The following is a 20,273-nucleotide window of genomic DNA, read 5'->3' as shown; positions in this document are numbered from 1 at the left end:
GGGGGGGGGGGGGGGGGGGGGGGGGGGGGGGGGGGGGGCTGCAAAGAGGTCCCCTCCAAGATGGGGTGGGGTGAGAATTTGAAGCACAACTGGCCTTCGGAGCAGCTCGCCCCCAAAACAAATCATCAGAGCACCAGGCAGGCACTCAGAGCTGTAGGGACCCATTCCAGAACCTTCCTTTATTCTGATTTGGCATCAGACTTAGGGGTTCCAGGGAATGATGTCCACCCTTCTTGGATACCTTGTGCCTCCAGGCAGAGGTGTCCAGGTTTTGACACAAACCCTTCTCAGCCCATTAACTGTTGCTCAACAGGAAGCAGGGTCACAAGCACCCCCGCATCCCGTTCGGAGGCCAAATCTGAATTGACGTCTAATCACTGCCCATGGATAGCTGGGAGATGGAATTTGGAGAGCTTGCCCGGAGAGAAGTTTTTCTAGATGGTGAAAAATGGGTGGTGGGTGGGCGAGGTTTCTAGGAAGCAGAGGTGAATTGCCCCCCTAGTCCAGTTACCTCTCATCCCACACAAGCACTTAATTTCATGCTGGAGCTGCTTCCTGACCACAGAGTTTACCTGGAAAGGAAAGTGGCCCTTATTAGACCCTGGAGCTAATAAGGAGAGCATGAGCTTGGTTGTTGATGGTTCAAAGTACTATGGTGAGTGGAGAAGGAAGAGCCTGGGCAGGAGGCCTTGGGGGTCGGCCAATAATGCAGCGTCTGCCCTGCTCCTTCTAGACCGAGCCCTGAGGACAGAGGCATGTACGAAATGCTTGGGAAAAGGTAGAGGCAGTACTTGGAGGAGTCTCCAGTCTAGGAGCAGACGTGGCCCTTAGCCTCAGGAAGCTTCTGTAGGACGGGGAAGAGATAGGCCCCCCTGGTTCACACTCCTGACCTCAGAGAGCCCTCAGTCTGATCAGGGAGACAAAGCCCGTGCACTGGAGATCCCTCCAATCTGACAGGCACAGCATGACCTCAGGGTCCCCCAGTCTGATGGCAGAGACAAGTCCACATTGGGTGTCATCAATCTTTACAGATAGAATCATAGCTGTCCACCTTCCTTCAAGTTCCCAAGGACTAAGGGAACCGCTTTCCCCCACTCTACCCCACCCCTAAGCAGAAAAGCAGCTTGACTGCAAGTTCTCAGTTTCCAGCGAACCCAGGAAACCCCCATCCTTCATGGTCCCTCAACCCTCTCGCTTTCCAGTGCTTTCCCCAGCCGGCTGGGATACCCGCCCCCCTAGATTTCGCAACGGGAGCATTGCCTCACTGCCAAAGCTGTGGGCCACTATCCAGAGCTGGGATTCCAATGACTGTGCCCCACTCTCTCGGATCCAGGGATAGCCGATTGCCTGTGGGAACGGTCCCACCCCAGCTCGTGCCACCCACCCTAAGTCTGCCCTCACCCAGGGCACCCTTTCTAACTGAGGACCCCTGTAACAGAAGTAGGGCTAGAAGAATACAGGGCGCCATGCTCAGAAGGGAGGAGGGGGTAGAAGAAAGGGGACACTTAAGGTGGCCTACCCCCCGGGCAACTGGAGATACCCAAATGTTAATCATCGATTAGCACAGTTCAGGTGGAAAGGACAACTTTATTATGCGTAAAATGGACTTAATGTGGCGGGAGCTGTGGACCTAATTTCTTGAGATAAGACGCTTTTAGGCTAATCAGCAGGTCTGTGATGCCTGGATATAAGGGAGCAGCAGCAGACTTTCTTGAGACAGGCTCCAAAGGACCAGCAGGTAAGAGGAAGGAACCCCTGCCCTGTCCTTCTGGAAGAGCTGGGAAGGAAGCCAGGTAAGAGAGCGGCCCGGACGGAGGATGGAGGGACGGACAGGATACTAGAGAGGCAGCGGGGTCTTGGCACCCAAAGATACTCGGCATCCTTGCACCTCACTTTCTTTCCCTCTATATGAGAAATAAGGAGGCAGCTCTCAGGATTCCTGTAACACCCAGCTGACGAAGGCAGGAGGACGACCGAGGTCTGGCCCCATTTCATCCAGGGGGTCTTCAGTAGGGGTGAAGAGCATTAAGGAACCTTCCTCCCAAGCCCTGAAAACCAAAGCTAGACCTAGACATGTTTGGGCTGCCAGGCTTCATCTTCCTGCAGGGGCACCCCGGGAAGAGCATCCCTGAGTAGAGACAGGAAAGCCTGAGGAGAGGATGGAATGGTCCCGCTTGTGGCTTTCACTCAGCGCGGAGGGCTCTGATGGTTTAGCAACGGCCAATCCAACCGCTGGAAGGAGGGCTGGTCTGGACTTTGGAGGCTCTAAGGGGAGTCTCGCCAAACCACATGCCTGTGAGGTCCGGCCCCCCGAGCCGGGAAGGGGGTCGTTAGGCACGTGGGTCTTGACTGCTTTCTTCTGCCTGGACCTTTCCCCCACTGCCGTCCTGCAGAGTTCGGTGCAGAACCCACACATGCTCTGAGGCCTCAGCAGGACACAGCCAGCCAGGCTGACTGTCCCTGAGCACTGTGCTTCCCTCATCCCGGTCCCCCTTCTCTCGTTGCTCAGGAAATCACCCTTGGAAGATGGTGGCCATGAAGATCTCCAGTCTGCTGCTGGGGTCCCTGCTCCTGGCAGTGGTGCTAGGAGAGAAGGCAGAGGGTCACTCCAGGTAGGGGTGCCGGGGAGGGGTCGGGCACAGGGGCGGAGGCTGGGGAGGGTGACCCCGTTCTGGTCTTCAGGGGGGAGGTGGGAAAGGGAGGAATCCCAGGCCAAGAGGAAAGAAGCTGGAGGGGGAAACCTGCCAGCCGGCTGTGTGCAGAGTGAGGACGGAACCCAAGAGTATTTATTACGAGCTACTGTTGCCATAGGAGAGACTGCGGTTAGATCTCTGGAAGGACTTCTCAGTGGTTAAGTGTCTGAAGTAGATGACAGCGTCTCCCTTCCTCATGAAAGCCTTAACCATTCATTTATGTGAGCATTTGATCAGATCGTGTGGAGGGCCACCTGCGCGCCAGCCGCAGGAGACATAGTACTGCTCGTGGTCCGCGAGTACCTCCTGGAACATACGGGCCCCCGGGGGTGGGGGGACACAGAGAACCACCTAGGCGAGTTGCAAACTGGAGAGAGACTCATCTGAGTGAAGAGCTGCGCCTTGTCCGATGCAAGGACTCGCGGTATGGCCCATCCATCCAGCCGTGTAGATGCGAGCTGCGGCTGGCAGACAGGTCCAAGGAGGGGCAACAGCGTGTAGAGGTTGCGAACTTAGACGTGGGCCCGGACTGCCCGCAGCTACATCCTGGATCTGTCCGCTGAGATTGTGCTGGGTGAATTTCTCTGTGCCTTGGTTTTGTCATTCACAAAAAGGGCAGAGAAATAGTGTCTGCCTCACAGGGGTGATGAGGATTAAATGAGTCTGTAGTAAAGGGCTTGCGGAGGACCCGGCGCACAGTGAGGGCCCTTATGGAAGAGCCTCCTCTCGTTCCTGTCGACTGGAAACAAAGCCTTGAATCAGGGTAGGCCAGGCAAGAGGAGTAAAGGAGGGAACTGAGATCAGTCCTTTGGGATGAGGGGGACCCCTGATCCCTCTTTGCCCAGAAGCAAGAGTCACACACACCGAGGATGCAGGAAGTGGGTGCTTGAGCTGAGGATAAAGTCCCAGGGGTTTGATGCATAGATAGGAGGGGGGGGTCTTCATAAAAACGGACTCCCAAGAAACGGGGGGTTCGTTCTCAAACCCAGGCCACGTGGCAGGAACCATCATTTGCCCCTGCCTTGTGATTCCCCTCACCCCCTGCCACTCCTGCGGTGTCCTGGTTTCTAGCCCTCTCCTGTCTCTCTGTCCCTCAGAGTCCACGCTAGGGTCAGTGGCTCCCGACCTCGAGGCCCCAGATATGCCGAGGGGACTTTCATCAGTGACTACAGTATTGCCATGGACAAGATCCGCCAGCAAGACTTTGTGAACTGGCTGCTGGCGCAGAAGGGGAAGAAGAACGAGTGAGTCGAAGCACAGGCTCCCTCCTGGGCCAGGGGCTGGCTGTGCCTTCCTGCGTGTGCACCGGACGCCATACGCGCCACGCGGGCCAGTGACTCACAGCTCCGGGTGGTGTCTTTCACTGAGGCACAGATGGCCAGCTGGGCGACACGGTGGCCCTGACCAGGGCTCAGGCAGCAGCCCAGTCTGGGGTGGTGGGACCAAGGCAATTTTCCACTCCTTTTCTTCTAAGGAGAGGGATCAGGGAAGAGGTAGGGGCTCCCTGAAGATGCCCACGGGGCTGCGGATGAAGGCAGAGGGAGCTGAGCTGCTGGCAGTGGCGGCCACTTAGGACTTGGTCCTTCTTCCTTCTCTTGGCCAAGCCTCTTATCTCGTCCTCGTTGCTCGGTCGGTATGGTGGTAGATGCTGAGAAGCTGTTCAGCGGCAGCTGAGGACAAGCAGTGGGGCGGTTGAACCCAGAAAGAGGTTCGCTAGGGGCACCTGGGTGGCACAGCGGTTAAGCGTCTGCCTTCAGCTCAGGGCGTGATCCCAGCGTTCTGGGATCGAGTCCCACATCAGGCTCCTCCGTTATGAGCCTGCTTCTTCCTCTCCCACTCCCCCTGCTTGTGTTCCCTCTCTCGCTGGCTGTCTCTGTCAAATAAATAAATAAAATCTTTAAAAAAAAAAAAAAAAGAAAGAGGTTCGCTCTGCAACTTGGGTTAAGGTCCCAAAAGATTGGAGCCTTTGGACTGGAGAACATCTGGAGCTTCCCCAGCCCCACCCACTCCCGCATCTTTACCTTACCAGCTGGAAGCACAACATCACCCAGAGGGAGGCCGGGGCCCTGGAGCTGACCCATCAATCTAACAGGAAGGAGGAGGCCAGCGAGCAGCAGGGGTGAGTCAACCCGCAAGGGAAGGGGTGGGGGCAGGGCCTCATTGTTCCCTCTCCCAGACCCCAGAGCAGGGCAAGGCCCCAGACAAGCCTCCCCTTCCACTCCCAGTTCAGAGAGGGGTCTTCGAGAAACTCCTGGAGGCCAGCCCAAGCTTAAGAGAGAAGCCAAGGAGGAATAGGGGCTGGGGTCCTAGGAGAGGTTTGGGGTCAGGATCCCTAAGATTGATGACTTAGTGCGCAGAATCATAGAATCAAGGAGAGGGGCAGCGAAATAGACCTCAGGGAGACCTCAGGAACCGGCTTCCCCACTTCTCACCGACAGACCTCAGGAAGGCTGTTTGAGGAACAGGGACCCTTTCAAGGCCAGTCCCTTTACATCAGTTACCCCCTCTCTGAGGAAGCTGAGGAATCTGTGGACCATTCTAAAGAGTGAATGTCCCCAAAGTAATCTTTTGGGTTTGGGGGATGCATTTGGGGATGCTCGCAGAGGTGGATGGATGGGGTGTCTCCCACCTGAATTGCTTGGCGTTGCCTGCCCTGAAGAGTGCCTATTCCCGGGGCCACCGATCAGGGTGGAGCTTTGAAAGCTGAGATAAGGAGAGGCAGCTGTGTTGACTCCCCCGCCCCCCCACCCCAGCTGCCCCTTGGAGTCCCAGGCCCTGTATTTACTCACTCCGGGTGGGGCCCCGGCTCAAACAGCCTGCCTGAGGCTTTCTCCTTGGCAGCTCCCTACCCAAGAACCCCAGTGATGAAGATTTGCTAAAGGATTTACTGATTCGAGAGCTGCTGGCCTGGATGGTGGATCAGATGGAAGTCTGCAGGCTCAGGTGGGGCTGTCTGATGGCTTTGGGCGTCTTGCTAGTGCTTACACGCTTGAGCTTTGGGGCCAGACGTGGGTTCGGATCGGCACCCCAGCTCGTGCTAGCAAACTAGTAAGCCTGAAAACAAGGCTTATTCAGACCACTTTGTGGATTGTTGTCATGTTTCAATAAAATAATCCAAGGAAAGAGCTGAGAGCAACATGGGAGGAGTAAGAGTTCAGCAGCAATCATTCTTCCCCTTGGGTCTCCTCATCCGGGTGAGTGGCTGCACTCACCTCCCCTGCCCCCCTGAGCTAAGCTGCCCATCCTATTCTCTGCTCTCCCTCTGAACCCTTGTCCCATGTGCCTGACCCCCTAGAGCTGGAGGCATGGTGCCCCTGTCTGTAGCCATTATCGGTGTCAATGGGCCTGGAATCCATCTCACCAGTTAGGAAGTCCTTTAATCAATTATGTCCCAGGAGCAAGGGATGGCTAAATACCACGAAGAGGTCCACCTACCTAAAGGGTGAGACAGGACACTCATTCAAGATGCAGACACCGAGGCTTGGAAACCAAAGCACATTTCGGACTTTGATGCTGGCGAGCTAGGGAGGGGTGGAGGGAACAGATCTGGAATGGCTTCCTGCAGAGGGCAGGGAGGGAAAGAGGAACGTGTGACCAGAACAAAGGAGGAGAGAATGAGAAATTCTCCACAGGGAGGTGGGTGCTTTATGGACTTATTTTGATTACTTATAATTAAAAAGGTAATTGGGAGGTAGGAGCAGCTGAACTATGGCTGGGCACCACGATGAGCTGACTTTGCTGACTCCAAATAGATAATGACCCTCCTCTCCAACCACTTCCCCTCCTCTTTCCACTCTCCCCAGATTTCAGTGACTCAGACCAAACCCAGCTCGGGCCTGGACTCTGCCCTTCGCTCACTCAGGACTCAGCTCCACTCCAGGGTACCCAAGAGAAGCCAAACCAATAAAGTTGAAGCTGAAATAAATCCTTGTGTTCACTGTCAAAACTTACTCAAATGTCTGCTTGAGCACTGCCAATGTATGTGTGTGTGTGCGTGCCACCCCAGGAAAAGGAGATGCGGCTCCTACCTGCAACCGTAATTCACTATTTACTCTACAAACACTTACTGGAGAGTTAACATAGGCAGGGACCGCGCTAACCACTGGGAACGCAGCCGTCAAGGAAATGGGCACAGTCCCTGTCCCTGAGGAATTCATAGTCCCATGATGGGGACAGACCTTAATCTTACACACACACACACACACACACACACACACACACACACACACGAATTATCATGTAACGTGCTGCGGCGCCTGGTTAAGCCTCCAAATCTTGATTTCAGCTCAGGTCAGGATCTCAGGGTCACGAGATCAAGCCCCGCCTCCAGCTCTGCATTGGGCGTGGAGCCTTCTTAAGATTCTCTCCTTCTCCCTCTGCTCCTCCCCCCCCAAAAAAGAGAAGAATCACGTTGCATGCTAAGCTATGTGAAGAAAGACTAGAGTGCTGTGAGTATAGAGCACCCTCATCTAGATGGAGTGGGGAGTCTCAGGGCCTCTTTGAGAAAGTGACGTCCAAGCTGAGTGAGATGGCCAAAGGATGAGGGGGGCCTTAATAAACATTACCTCAGTGTTATTCTTACAAAGCAAAACCTGCAATGGGGAGATTGGCACAAACCGGCTGGGCAGGTGGGCAGAGAAAGGGTCTTTTTCATTTTTTAAAAGATTTTATTTATTTATTTTGAAAGAGAGAGCGAGAGAGTGCATGCGCACATGAGAAGGGGGAAGGGGTAGAGGGAGAGGGAGGGGCAGACTCCCCGCTGAGCAGGGAACCAGATGTGGGACTCAGTCCCAGAACCCCGGGATCATGACCTGAGTTGAAGGCAGCTGCTTAACCAACCGAGCCACCCAGGCGCCCCCAGAGAAAGGGTCTTAAAGGCCATGTTAAAACTTCTGGATTTTATCCTCAGAGCAGGGGCAAGTCCTGAAGGATTTTGAGCAGGGGCAGGTTTGAAGAGCTATTTGCGTTCCCAAACCATCATGAGTGAGGATTATAAACCGAGATGAACAGGGATGACAGTGGAAAAGGAAGACCAGTTAAGAGAACCCTCTTGCAGGATTCCAGGCTACCCTAGGGTGGTGGGAGTGGGCGTGAAGGGAAAGGGGCCAACTCAGTTTGTCCCAAAGTCAATACCTTAATCTTCCAGTGTTCAAAGCTCCCCCTCTCCCCTCAGTCCACTGCCTTCTCCCAATGCCTGGTATCCACGAAGGCAGGGCTGTTCCTCCTCTCTCTTCGCTTGGGCTATTCTTGCCTGGAATGCCCTTTCTCCCCTTGATCTAGTCATATTGTAGTAGACAAGAGTCAAACATACCTCGATTCAAAGACTCAAATCACTTACTAGGTCTGTGACATGGCAAGTTAGTTCCTCTCTCTGAGCCTGTTTCCTGTCTGTGAAAAGAAGATTCGGAAGTACCCGACTCATAGGGTTGAAGGAAGTATTAATTAAGATAGTGCCTGGCACAAAGTAAATGGTCAATAAAAGTTAACTTTGGTTATCATTTACCCACCTACACTTCAGTTTTAAAATACAAGGGTATTCGTTTTCAATCAGGGAGTGGCAAACTGGATTGGCTGAAGGGCTGGGCCCGCAGCATAATTGAGCAAAGTAGGGAGGGTGTAAGACAATGGGAAGGATGGGGACTGTGAAAATGGAAGAGACACGCTTTCTGCTGACCAAACAAAACGCTTTTGAGAACTGAATTTGCCTGAGGGCTGCCCGTGTGCAATCTCTTCCAGCTCTGACATTTTAGGTCTCCTCTTCTCTAAACTCCTTGAGTTTGGAGAGTGTGTATCACACAATTTAGAGGATGCCTTGGCTCAGAAGATAGAGTTTAGTGATTCTCTATGGTAGAACTGGTTGTCTTGGGGAGAAGTTGGATTTTTATGTCTGGAGTCTCGGGTGTCTCTGGGAGTCAGCGAACCAGAAAGGGTTATTTAGAATACATTTGTACAATGTTCTTATTACGGGCCAGGCATTGTGCTCAGCTCTTTATAAACATCATTTAAAGCCTCATCACAACACTTTACGATAATAACATACTAGCTGTCAACCATGCACTACACTGCCTCCATGAGGTAGAGAATTAAAGTCCCATTCTCTTAGCCACCCTGTGGCTAAGGCCAGTGAGTCACTTAAAAGCAAGTGATGGCATGTGCGATGGTCGGCATTCAGGCTATACTGGAGCTGAGTGCTTCTGAGAGCCATTGTGAAATTGTCAGGAATTTTGTGAGCAGGTTGTAAAATCATTGTTAGCTTGAAATTGGCCGTGGCCAGAGTACACCATGGAAACTGACAAATGCTATAAATCAGAGCTCCTCCTTACCAGCCTGGAGAGGTGGTTGTTAAACATTTACCAGCACATTACTGGTCAACATACTTTCTCTAAAATTATGAAAGAGAACAAATGTGTCTGAATAGGGGAATGAGTGTGTCCATCCGAGTGTGGTAACCAGGTGTATCTCCGGCCAATGTTTGCATCTATGACAGTGAGTGGGTGTGCATTTGAGGGTATGAATAAATTTGAAGACGTGAGTGTGAGTGAGGGATCAGTGCATGCATCTTAAAGGGTCATACGGTGTGAATCAAAGAGTGAGAAATGAGGCAGGTGTGTCTATGTGTGTCAGTGAGTCAGGAGAGGACCAAATTTTTGTGTTAGGGAGTGGTGTAGTAGGAATATGAGAATAGGAGGTAAATGTGTGTATATAAGGGGCCAGTTGTTTTGCAGAAAGGTGTGGCTAGGTATACCGAAGGTCAGTGTTCTAGGAGAGGATGTGAAAAAGCTAGTATGTGTTGGAGGAGCAAATCTGTATCTGGGGAAGTTTGTTTCTAAGGGGACTTAGACTATCTGAACTTAGTGTCTAAGGGTGTGTCTGAGGGTGAACCTGAAATAAGACTCCAAAATTTGCATTTGTGATTTCACCTTGCTGATGATTCTGGATCAATAGCTCTGCCCAGCTTTTTCTGTAAACCTTTATATTAATACCCCCAAATGACCATTGGTCATCTCTCTTGTGGTGTCACAGAGACCTCAATTTCAACACGTTCAAAGCCACTCTGAATTATTTCCCCAGCTTCATCCTGTGGTTTCAGTCCCTGTTCCCCCACCTTCCTTCTCTGAATGGCACCAGGCTATTGCCCAAGACAGAAAACTGAGCATTTTTTCCCTACCCACTCTGTCTCCATCTTATCAGTTTTATCATTCTACCTTCCAAATATCTCCCGAAACTGTCCCATTCTGTCTACCTCACGGCTACTATCTTCATTCTAGCTTGCATTATTTCTAGGTTGCATTGCCATGGCTGACTTAAGTCTAGGTTGTCACTAATTTTTCTTTTTCTTCCTTTCTTTCTCCCTTTCTTTCTTCCTTCCTTTTTTCTTTCTCTCTCTTTCCTTCCTTCTTTTTTTTTTTTTTTTAAAGATTTTATTTATTTGACAGAGAGAAGGAGAGAGCACAAGTAGGGCGAGTGGCAGAGGGAAAGGGAGGAGCAGGCTCCCTGCTGAGCAGGGAGCCCCAATCAGGGCTTAATCCCAGGACCCTGAGATCATGACCTGAGCCGAAAGCAGACACTTAACAGAATGAGCCACCCAGGTGCCCCATTTGTCACTAATTTTTCTAAAACAAGAATTTGATCTTGTTACTTCCTGTTACTTCAGAATCCTTCATTAGCTCCTTTGTTAGGCTCAACGCTATAGAGAGCACCTATGGAGCTTTCTAAACACACAGATGGCTGATGCCACTCCAAATCTGGTGAATAACAATCATAGCTGATGTTTACTTATATGTCAGGCATTGTCCAAAATGCTTTGTTACAGATTTTCTCACTTCATTCTCACAACAACTTCATGAGTAGATGCTACTCTGTACCAACTGTGGACACCAGAACACAAGAGATTCAGGACTTTGCCTGAAGTTACTGGACCATACGCAGTGGAAGTGAGCAATGCAGCCAGGCTTTCTAATTCCAGAGTCCAAGTTCTTAACTGTAAGGTCTGCCCTGGTCAGAATCTCTGCGTGTGACTCCAACAGGTAGGCTCCATTATAGCAGATGGGCGGTGTTTCATGCTCAATTTGGAAGCTTCGGGGCCGACTCAGCGCCTGGCCCATAGTAGGCGGCCGCGAGCGCTGGCTGGGAGCCGGAGGCTGGGTGGAGGCGGGCGGCAGCCGAGCTAACACGCGAGGGTCGGAGGGGCCCACGTGGGTGGGGAGCGCGCCGCCGACAAAGAGGCCGCGGCTCCGCGTCCACGCTCGCCGGTCCTCCCCGCCGCGGGGCTTTGCCGGGCTTCTCCCAACCCGACCACCAGGGGAAGGCGGGGCCATTCTGCCCCGCGGCAGGAAGTCGGCGCTTAGCTTCCGGCGCGCGGAGATGACGTGAGGCCCGCGCTTCCGCGTTGGGAGCCGGCGGCGGATCCCGGGACGCGGAGACCCGGGGTCCCGGCAGCGGGGCGGCCCCCGGGCCCAGGGCGGGGATGCATCGCCGCGGGGTGGGAGCCGGCGCCATCGCCAAGAAGAAGCTTGCCGAGGTGAGGGAAAGAAGGCCGACCCACAGCCATCCCCGACCCGAGAGAGACTGAAAGTCTCGGAGCAGAGAGCTCTGTACCCTCAATTCACCCCCCATCAGAATCTAACACGGGCTCCTCGGGTGCCGGGGAACTGAGTTTCTTCAGCTTCCGGTGGATTGGAACGTCGGCAGCCCCAGATCCACCAGCCCTTTCTCCCGCGTTCCCAACTACGACTACAGACGAGCCGTCTGTTTTACTTCCTCCTCCCTCTCCCTAAGAAAAACCATTTAAGAGAGACCCTCCTCTTTTCATAGTTCATCGGACGCAGTACAAGTGGGAGCCGCCAGCGCCCACTCTCAACTCACGCTGGTCTCTTTGTCTGACAGGCCAAGTATAAGGAGCGAGGCACTGTCTTGGCTGAGGACCAGCTGGCCCAGGTGAGTCGGTTGGAGGGCTCCAGGCAGGAAGGGAGTCCTGACAAGGCTGGACAGGACACCTTTGATGTAAACTAGATTGTTTGGATTGAACTAAAAATAGGGTATTTGGCAAATTTCGATTTCTGGGCTGCTCAGATCTTTCACTGGACTTGCCAATAACACTGATAGCGGACATCTTTGAGTCATTACAGGCTTATATCGTCCCAGGCACGTGTCCATTTTCTTTACATACACTATCTTGTTCATCCTGATGATCCTACCAGGACGGAACTCTATTCTTCCCAGTTTAGAATTGAGGACATTCAGGTGGTTTATCCAAGATTACATGGGTAGTAGGTGGTAGAGCTGTTTGGGGGCTTTCACTTGAAGTGCCTAAGAATAACATGAAAATACTGCTTAACCTGTGTGGCCCATCACACCACCAGAAATGTGTCAGTGATGGGGTGCGGTGCTGCGGTTTCCTTTTCTATATGTACGTACGTGCCCTGAGTTTACTCAGTTCCTGGGACTGGTAAAGAAGAGGAGGGAACAGTTAAGCAAGGAAATGGATCCTTGTACTGAGGAAAGATAGTAGACACAGGCTGTGCTCTTCAAAAGCTCCCACTTAGGGGCACCTGGGTGGCTCAGTTGGTTAAGTGTCTGAGTCTTGGTTTTGGGTCAGGTTGTGTTGTGGTGGTGGGATTGAGCCCAGCAGTGGGCTCCTCGCTCAGTGGGGAGTGTGCTTGAGATTCTCTCTCCTTCTCCCTGTGCCCTTTCCGCTTGTGCTCTCTCTCTCCCCTCTCTCTAAAATAAATATTTATTAAAAAAAAAAAAAAGAAACGAAAGCCCCCACTCGTAGGGGAGATGACATACAGGAATCAACTGGAAATGGTGATTACAATGTGTAAATTTATGATACGTAGCAAACGAGGAGATGTTGGGCCAGGAGTGGTTACTCTTGGTGGGTAGAACATAGGCTTTGTTAATTAGGGAAAGAGAAGGAATACTACAAATAAGTCAGAAAATCCCCAAACCATTTGTATTTAGTTTGGACTATAATCTGGTAGACCCACCCCTCCCTTTGGATTCTTTATTTGGAGTTGATTCCCAAGAAGGTCCATGACTGAAAGATTCAACAGTCACTGCACACCTAATTCATAGCAGGCTTCCATTTTCTGTTCTGTAGCCTTTCTGTCAGTGGCTTAAGATTTATTTCTTTCTGAATGCCGCATTCCCTCATTTTTAAGGCAAAATGGATTCTGGGGTGCACATTCAATCTAATAACAGTTTCGAAAAAGTCCCACATTAGATGTGCATGCTGATTGTTAGATGCATTCTGACTTTAGAAGAGGAACGTGTGGGGGAAAAATGTATGTTTTATTTTTTATTTTTATTTTTTAAAGATTTTATTTTTTTAAAGATTTATTTATTTTAGAGAGAAAAAAGAGAGCGAGCGAGCATGGGTTGGAGGGGGCAGAGGGAGAGGTAGAGTCTTAAGCAGACTCCAAGGTGAGCACAGAGCCTGAGGTGGGACTTGATCTCAGGACCCTGAGATCACGATCTGAGCAGAAACCAAGAGTGGGGGCTTAACTGATGGCACCCCTCAGGCGCCCCAAAGATTTTATTTTTAGTTTTTTTAAAGACTTATTTATTTATTTGAGAAAGATAGAGTGAGTGTGTGCAGAGGGAGAGGGGATGCATACTCCTCACTGAGCACAAAGCCCGTTGTGGTGCTCAATCTCAGCGACCCTGCGAGCATGACCTGAGCTGAAACCAAGAGTAGGACACTTAACCTACTGAGCCACCCAACCGCCCCCAAAGATTTTATTTTTACATAATCTCTATACCCAACATGGGGCTCAAACTCAAAACCCCGAGATCAAGAGTGGCACACTCTACCACCAGCTGAACCAGCCAGGTGCCCCCAAAAATGTATGTTTTAGAATTGAGGAAACATTATGGCATCCCAATCCAGCGGACAACAGAACCACGAAGAAAAGTTAGGGATAAAAAGAGAGGGAACAATAGGGGTGCCTGGGTGGTTCAGTTGGTTGGGTGTCCGACTCTTGGTTTTGGCTCGGATCGTGATCTCATTGAGCCCGCAGTTGGGCTGCACGCTCAGTGGAGAGTCCGCCTGAAGAGCTCTCGCTCTGCTCCCCCCCCCCCTCGCGTGTGCACGTGTGCATGTTCTCACTCTCTCAGATAGATAAAAATCTTTTTAAAAAAAGATTTATTTATCTATTAGAGAGAGAGAAAGAGCATAAGCAGAGGGAGGGGCAGAGGGAGAAGCAGGCTCCCCCCTGAGCAAGGAGCCCGATGTGGGGCTCGATCCCAGGACCCTGGGATCATGACCTGAGCTGAAGGCAGACGCTTAACTGACTGAGCCACTCAGGCGTCCCAACAAATACATCTTTAAAAAAACCCCAAAAAGCAAAGGGAACAAGAAACAGCATAATGGTAGGCCTGGAGAGGATAGGTTATTTCAGCCTTTGCCCTGCCACTGGGCCAGGAACTTATTTTTGGCATCGGACTGTCACTTGGCTGGGCTGCCCCTAACCTCCCCCTGGTCCACCTTACAGATGTCAAAGCAGTTGGACATGTTCAAGAGCAACCTGGAAGAATTTGCCAGCAAGCACAAGCAGGAGATCCGGAAGAATCCCGAGTTCCGGGTGCAGTTCCAGGACATGTGTGCCACCATTGGGGTGGACCCTCTGGCCTGTAAGGAGCTGTCTGCAGGGCTGTGGCGTTCTCTTAGGGCTCTGGAGGGGCAGAAGCTCATCTGGCTGTCATCATTATGGCTAGGGCATCTTCCAGAAGGCCCTTCTAGAAGGGCCTGCAGGGAGAGCGAGAGGCCGTTGTCTCTAGGGAGTGCCTAGCAGGATGGCTAAGTGCTCAATGTGGTGGGGAAGCTGGAGATTGCTGGCGTGCAGGCTAGTAGCCAGGGTACGGGCCTTCCCGTGAGTGACCTACAGTGGAGTTTCTGAATGGCTGTTTTTTCCCTTTATTAAAAAGATAATTTTGTTTTGATGAAAGTAGCATGTCATCATGGAGTCGGTCAATAAAGGAGAAAAAAGAAAAAGAGAAAGTGTAAGTCTCCTGACGCTGTCCCATGGTTGCCGAGAAATATTAACAGTCTAAGATACTTTTCTGGACACCTTCATCCTATTTATAAACTTTTTTTTTAATATCTTGGATTATGCTATAATTACTCTGTAACCTGCATTTTTTTACTCAATAAACTGTTGTCTTCAGTGGATTTTTGAATGCCAGGTCTGCATATTCTTTCTCTCAGCCTTGTCTAGCTCCTAGGTCCCATTATATTTCACTGTATAATTTGGGAAAGGAAAACTCATTTTTATAATGTGCTGAGCCAGAATCAGCCAAATAGAAATGCCTTTTAGATTGCCTGCCCTTTACAACTGTCAGAGCCTGGTTTTTGGGAGGAATTTCCAAGATGTTCAACTGTCTTGAGGATCCTGAGTAGTAAATGGAGCCCAAGGATTTAGGCTAGGCAGGGAAGGCTTCCCATGGAGTGATGTTTTAATCTAGCTTTGAAAGAAAAGAAAGGAAAGAAACCAACGTATAACCTGGCTTTTGTTTTTCTGTCTTTCAGCCGGAAAAGGATTTTGGTCCGAGATGCTAGGCGTGGGGGATTTCTATTACGAGCTGGGTGTCCAGATCATCGAAGTGTGCCTGGCCTTGAAGCACCGGAATGGAGGTGAGGCTGGCTTGGTCTTGCGCGCTGGGCTTTGGGCTTCTTGGAGGGAGAAACCCTTGAAAAGTCGTCTTTTCCATCCTACAGTCTGCGGGCCTGTAAGATCTTGAGAAGCCGTTAGGTCTTCAGAGCATCTTAGCGGCTTCATGTGGTTGAATCTCCGGCAGGTCTCCATGGCCAGGGGTAAATGGAATTACCTGAATGATTGTCTGTCTTCCCTGGAGACCTTTGCCCGGGAAGCTCTTAGCCTCTGGTTATGACAGAAAAGAATAGGGAGGGAGGAAATAGGCCTTTCCCCGATATACCACACGTCTGGGTTATGATTTTATCATTAGTAACTGTGTGTCCTGGCACTTCAGGGTGGGGTGATGCCAAGTTTCTGGGCTCCCCAAAACGTGACCTAAAAATGGCCCCAGTGGTGTCATCTTAAGCACTTGAATGGTCTGTGTTGAAGTTAAAGAAAACTTAAAACCAGTTATAAATCATTGACTGTAAGTAGATAGGGCCTTGATGTTAAGAGAGCCTTTATAGTTTTTCAGAGATGATGTTGCCTCTGTTTTTTATATTTTTGGCTTGGTTTGGCTTAGCCATGAGGGTCATCGTCCATCTGCTTTCCTTCCGCTCCCACAGGTCTGATCACTCTGGAGGAGCTGCATCAGCAGGTGTTGAAAGGAAGGGGCAAATTCGCACAGGACGTCAGCCAGTAGGTCTTGCCTTCCAACCCCTTGGAGTATAGAAAGGTCTTTAAAAATCAGATGGAAATCTTTTCTCTTTACTGCTCGCACGTATAGGCTACGTTTGGGATCATTTTTGTTCCTCTTTATGATCAGAAAACATGTTTTTTAGAAAACTGAAAATACAGGGATATAAAGAACCAAAACCACCCATGATTTCTCAACTGAGAGATTGCAACTGTTGACATTTTGGCGTATTTTCTGGGAAGCATTTTTTTTTTCATGTGTACATAGGTATTGTTACTATTTTTTTTTTTTTTTTTTAACATACCTGGGGTTTATACCCTTGAGGTTATTTGAGATCAAGGAGACTAGGGCGCACTGAGAAAGGCTGGGGAACGGAGTGGGAGTCAGAAGATGGGGTACAAATTGATCTGGTTCACCAGCCTCTGTGTGTGACTTCAATTTGAGAAAAGGTTAAAAAGAAAGGCTGTCAGTATGTGGGCTGGGTATATGGTCTACACATTGTCTTGTGGGTTTTCTTTTTCCCTAATTCAAGTTAGTTGTTAACTGGAAACCAGACAATCCGGCAGGACTGGGCCTGACTTCCCAAAGGGCCGTCATCAGCGGGGTTGCCCTCTGTGAAATGGATCAGCGTTCTCTGTTTCGCCACAGTTCACGCTGCTCCCCGTTGTCTCTTGCATTCAGCTCATTCAGTCACATTCTCTGATGGGCTCCCGGGGGCAGATTTTTTTAAAGATTTTATTTACTTATTTATTAGTGAGAGAACACAAGCAGGGCCAGGGGCAGAGGGAAAAGCAGGCTCCCCACTGGGCAGGGAGCCCGACGCGGGACTCCATCCCAGGACCCTGGGATCATGACCTGGGCCGCAGGCAGACGCCTGACCACTGAACCACCCAGGCGCCCCCCGGGGGCAGATTTTGGGCCCCTGTCCGGGTCGGAATGGTTCGCTGCGCGGAGAGCCCCCTCCCTGTCCCGTCTCCCGTGTCCGCCCCCCGCCGGTGCCCCCCCGGCCCCGCCTTCTCACTGACCTCACTGACCGCTGCGCAGCCTGTCGAGTCTTCTGTCAGGGTGTCCCCGCCGGGCCGCCTCTGGTGCGCCCGCGGCCTTTAAGCAGCTCTTCCTCACCTCAGAGACGACCTGCTCAGGGCCATCAAGAAACTGAAGGCGCTCGGCAGCGGCTTCGGCATCATCCCCGTGGGCGGCACCTACCTCATTCAGTCCGTGCCGGCGGAGCTCAACATGGATCACACGGTGGTGCTGCAGCTGGCCGAGGTACCGGCTGCCTGCCGCGGGGAGGGCGGGGGACGCGCGTGCGTGCGTGTGCGTGCGCGTGCGTGGGGGGGCAGTCTGGGAGGCACTTGGGGAGGAGCTCGCACCGCGGTCTCTGGCGGAGACTGTCCGGCGGACGCACCAGTCAGACCTGCGCTTGTTGAGAAGACGTTTATTGAGCAGCTACAGTGCGAAGCACCGGGCCGGGCTGTGGGCGGGGAGAGCGAGGGGCCCCGAGAGTCCCTGCCCCCGGGGAGCTTACAGGCTAGCGGCGCAGATACACGTGCAGACGGCGAACTGCGTGCTCGCGGGGTCTCCGTCATGCTGCTTTCTGTACGGATTCCTCAAAGCGAAGGTTCCATCTTGCTTGCCATCCCGTTCCTCAGCATGCCTTAAGGATATCCCCTCTCCCCAAGTCCTTGTCCTGGATCGAGGGAAGACGTGTCCAGTTTTCCTACTCTGATCATGTAGAACAAAGCTAAATAAGGAGGGGCTTTTGTTACTGGGGAACGGGTACGGTGAGGCAGGGAATTGCCACCATTTCTTCCTGTCCGTTAATTATTCTGAAACTTGTCATGTTCTGAAGTTCTCTGAGAAAGTCTAAATTAATATTTTCCTACCAGGGACCCGACTTTTTGAGATTGAACCTGCCTTGTTTTTCTGTGCTCTTAGGCTTCCAGGGCAGTTCTTCCTCCGGGCTGGGTCAGTCCGTTGTTGCTGGGCAGACGCTGGGTTCTTGGGGAAAGCCCACTGTTAACTGACTCCCCCATTCCTCCTTCCTTCAGAAAAATGGCTATGTGACTGTCAGTGATATCAAGGCCAGTCTTAAATGGGAGACCGAGCGCGCGCGGCAAGTGCTGGTATGTGAATTTTGGAATGGCCCAGAAAAGATGGGCCCCAGAGGGGTGGAGATGGGTGGATAGATGGCACACCGGCAGAAAGTTCAGCCTTGTTCTGCTGGCCTCTTGCCTTGAAGGCTGCTGTCACCACGGAGAAGCAACGCCCGCATTCCTGTGAAGGTGCCACTGAGGTCCAACTCAGAGGCAGGCTTCTGACTTCGCTGTAGGCAAGCCACCAATACCGCCTCTCTCTCCTGACCCGTAGAGCCTGGTCAGACAGTTCATACAGTTTGTATTGGAAGGAACACTGTTCATACAGAGTGCAGGGAATTGTTACCTACTTAATTACATGTCCATAATTATATACTATTATACTGTATATTATATAGTTAGTGTTTTATATATACAGATTTCATAGTACTAATGAGAGGTTGATGTGAAGGAGTAGCAGGAGAACATAACCCTGGCTTTTAATACCTTCTTCCATATCCAGGTAATTAAAACTAGAGACTTAATTTCTTCTGGAAAGTACGGTAACATGAACATCTATTTAATGCTACTGGGCATAACCAGCCCGTCTTGAGCATATTTCCAGCTGTAGGAATTGCAAGTCCGTTCTAAATAGAGCCCTTCCATTAATTTCTCCAGAAAGGTTTACCCACAGGGTAACTGAAACGTAATTACAACAGTGGTCTCCATTTTGCTTCAGGGAAATGGGATCAGGGATTTGCTTAGGGCCACAGGGCGGACGTTTCCGTAGCCCTTTGTTCCTCCTACAGCAGCCCACTCTACTTGTCTTTACCGTCTTTCCCAGCAGCACAGGTTAAGTGATTTGGTGGCAGTTTTTTGCACCTCAGGCAAAGGTCAGGGCCAAACAGAACCTGGAATTGCAGTCTGGTTGTATAAATATGTGAAGGCACTCGTGTAGATTTAGTTTGAAAACCCCACTGAAGCCAAAATAGGTTTGGGGGTTGTTTGTCCACCCTACAGGAACTGCTGTTTTCATAACTGACTCTTTCTGCCTTTTCCCTCCAGGAACACCTGCTGAAGGAAGGGCTGGCCTGGCTGGACCTGCAGGCCCCAGGGGAGGCCCACTACTGGCTGCCGGCTCTCTTCACTGACCTCTACTCCCAGGAGATTACAGCTGAGGAGGCCAGAGAAGCCCTCCCCTGACTCTGGGAGTGCGGAAGGGGCCCCAGCAGCAGGCAGGGAGAGGAGGGCGGAACTGCTGGTGAATAAAACCTGAATAACTTTTTTTTTTAAGAAAAAGTTCCAAGTTTTTTCTTTCCTCAATATTCACCCATTATTTTATTTGTTTTAAAGTGCCTTCACATTGCATCTTTATTGGAGAAAACCTCATTTATCCAGTAAGGATAACCTGAGTAACACAGAACAGTGAGCGCGTACGAAACGACCTGCATGGGTCATCTACAAGTTCACGGTAGAGCTGGGTCTAGAACGGAGGCGGCCTGTCTCCTGGCTAGACAGTCTAGTCTCTTTGTAGCCCTGGGACGTAAATTATAGCTGTTAATTCAAACCTTGTCCTTATAAAAATGTTTATCTCAAACGAGCAGACCCTAACGGACCAGTAATAGCCACTCATCCAGTCTCCTCCAGCTTCCTCTAGAGCTTCCGGGTTGACAGGCTTGGCTGAGTGTGAAGGAAGTAGAGGTCAAAGTTAAATGGTGGTTAGAGGAAAGAAACAATGGAACCTAGGGGAATCAACCAACAGCGGACATAGTATAGTCCTCGGGTTCCGAACTAGCTCTCCCTCCTGTGCTGATCACTAGGTCCCTCCAGCCTTAGTGGTGAGAAGGGCATCATTTGATGAACACCTACCTACCCTGTGCTACCTCCTAAACACACTTGATCCTCACAGCCCCTTTCACTGGTTAAGTAGGTCTCCTTCATGTCTCAGGTGAGGAACTGAAGTAATTCACCAGGGGGCCACCAGCTTAAGAAGCAAATCAAAGAGCCAGAGCCTAAGTCCACTCATGCGCGGGCTTTCACTTTGCTGTATCACAGCTTTGCAGGACACAGGCTGGCTGGATATTGTGGGCTGTCTTCCTATACACATGGTCAGCCAAGAGGAAAAGCCTCTCGCCAGAAAGCCAGAGCCCTTCTTTAGCAAGTAGGGAAGGAA

At 51.1% G+C, this 20,273-nt stretch overlaps 2 protein-coding genes across 2 annotated transcripts; both read left to right on the top strand.

Moving 5' to 3' along the window:
• Window positions 1–2,446: 2,446 nt before the first annotated feature.
• LOC103661039 (gastric inhibitory polypeptide) lies at window positions 2,447–6,061 on the top strand. The gene is made up of 5 exons (XM_008688711.1): window positions 2,447–2,612; window positions 3,791–3,937; window positions 4,723–4,812; window positions 5,535–5,636; window positions 5,989–6,061. Exons 1-5 carry the CDS (start codon window positions 2,527–2,529, stop codon window positions 6,059–6,061), a joined length of 498 nt encoding a protein of 165 aa, XP_008686933.1. The 5' UTR covers window positions 2,447–2,526.
• Window positions 6,062–11,059: 4,998 nt separating this feature from the next.
• On the top strand, window positions 11,060–19,390 carry SNF8 (SNF8 subunit of ESCRT-II). The gene is made up of 8 exons (XM_040640764.1): window positions 11,060–11,214; window positions 11,580–11,630; window positions 14,189–14,327; window positions 15,223–15,327; window positions 15,955–16,027; window positions 17,153–17,294; window positions 18,077–18,151; window positions 19,166–19,390. Exons 1-8 carry the CDS (start codon window positions 11,161–11,163, stop codon window positions 19,301–19,303), a joined length of 777 nt encoding a protein of 258 aa, XP_040496698.1. The 5' UTR covers window positions 11,060–11,160; the 3' UTR covers window positions 19,304–19,390.
• The last annotated feature ends 883 nt before the right edge of the window (window positions 19,391–20,273 follow it).

Source organism: Ursus maritimus, unplaced genomic scaffold, assembly GCF_017311325.1.
Source record: "Ursus maritimus isolate PB19 unplaced genomic scaffold, ASM1731132v1 scaffold_24, whole genome shotgun sequence".
Classification (NCBI taxonomy): domain Eukaryota; kingdom Metazoa; phylum Chordata; class Mammalia; order Carnivora; family Ursidae; genus Ursus; species Ursus maritimus.
Note: the sequence above shows the minus strand (reverse complement) of the source record. Positions and strands in the feature narration are given on the sequence as shown.

Excerpts from the sequence above, each read along its gene's own strand:
- SNF8 (XM_040640764.1), top strand. The coding sequence starts at position 11,161 with ATGCATCGCCGCGGGGTGGGAGCCGGCGCCATCGCCAAGAAGAAGCTT. Across the intron at positions 15,328-15,954 it reads CTTGAAGCACCGGAATGGAG|GTCTGATCACTCTGGAGGAG; the intron begins GTGAGGCTGGCT and ends CCGCTCCCACAG. Across the intron at positions 18,152-19,165 it reads AGCGCGCGCGGCAAGTGCTG|GAACACCTGCTGAAGGAAGG; the intron begins GTATGTGAATTT and ends TTTTCCCTCCAG.
- LOC103661039 (XM_008688711.1), top strand. The coding sequence starts at position 2,527 with ATGGTGGCCATGAAGATCTCCAGTCTGCTGCTGGGGTCCCTGCTCCTG. Across the intron at positions 4,813-5,534 it reads GAGGCCAGCGAGCAGCAGGG|CTCCCTACCCAAGAACCCCA; the intron begins GTGAGTCAACCC and ends TCTCCTTGGCAG. Across the intron at positions 5,637-5,988 it reads ATGGAAGTCTGCAGGCTCAG|AGCTGGAGGCATGGTGCCCC; the intron begins GTGGGGCTGTCT and ends CTGACCCCCTAG.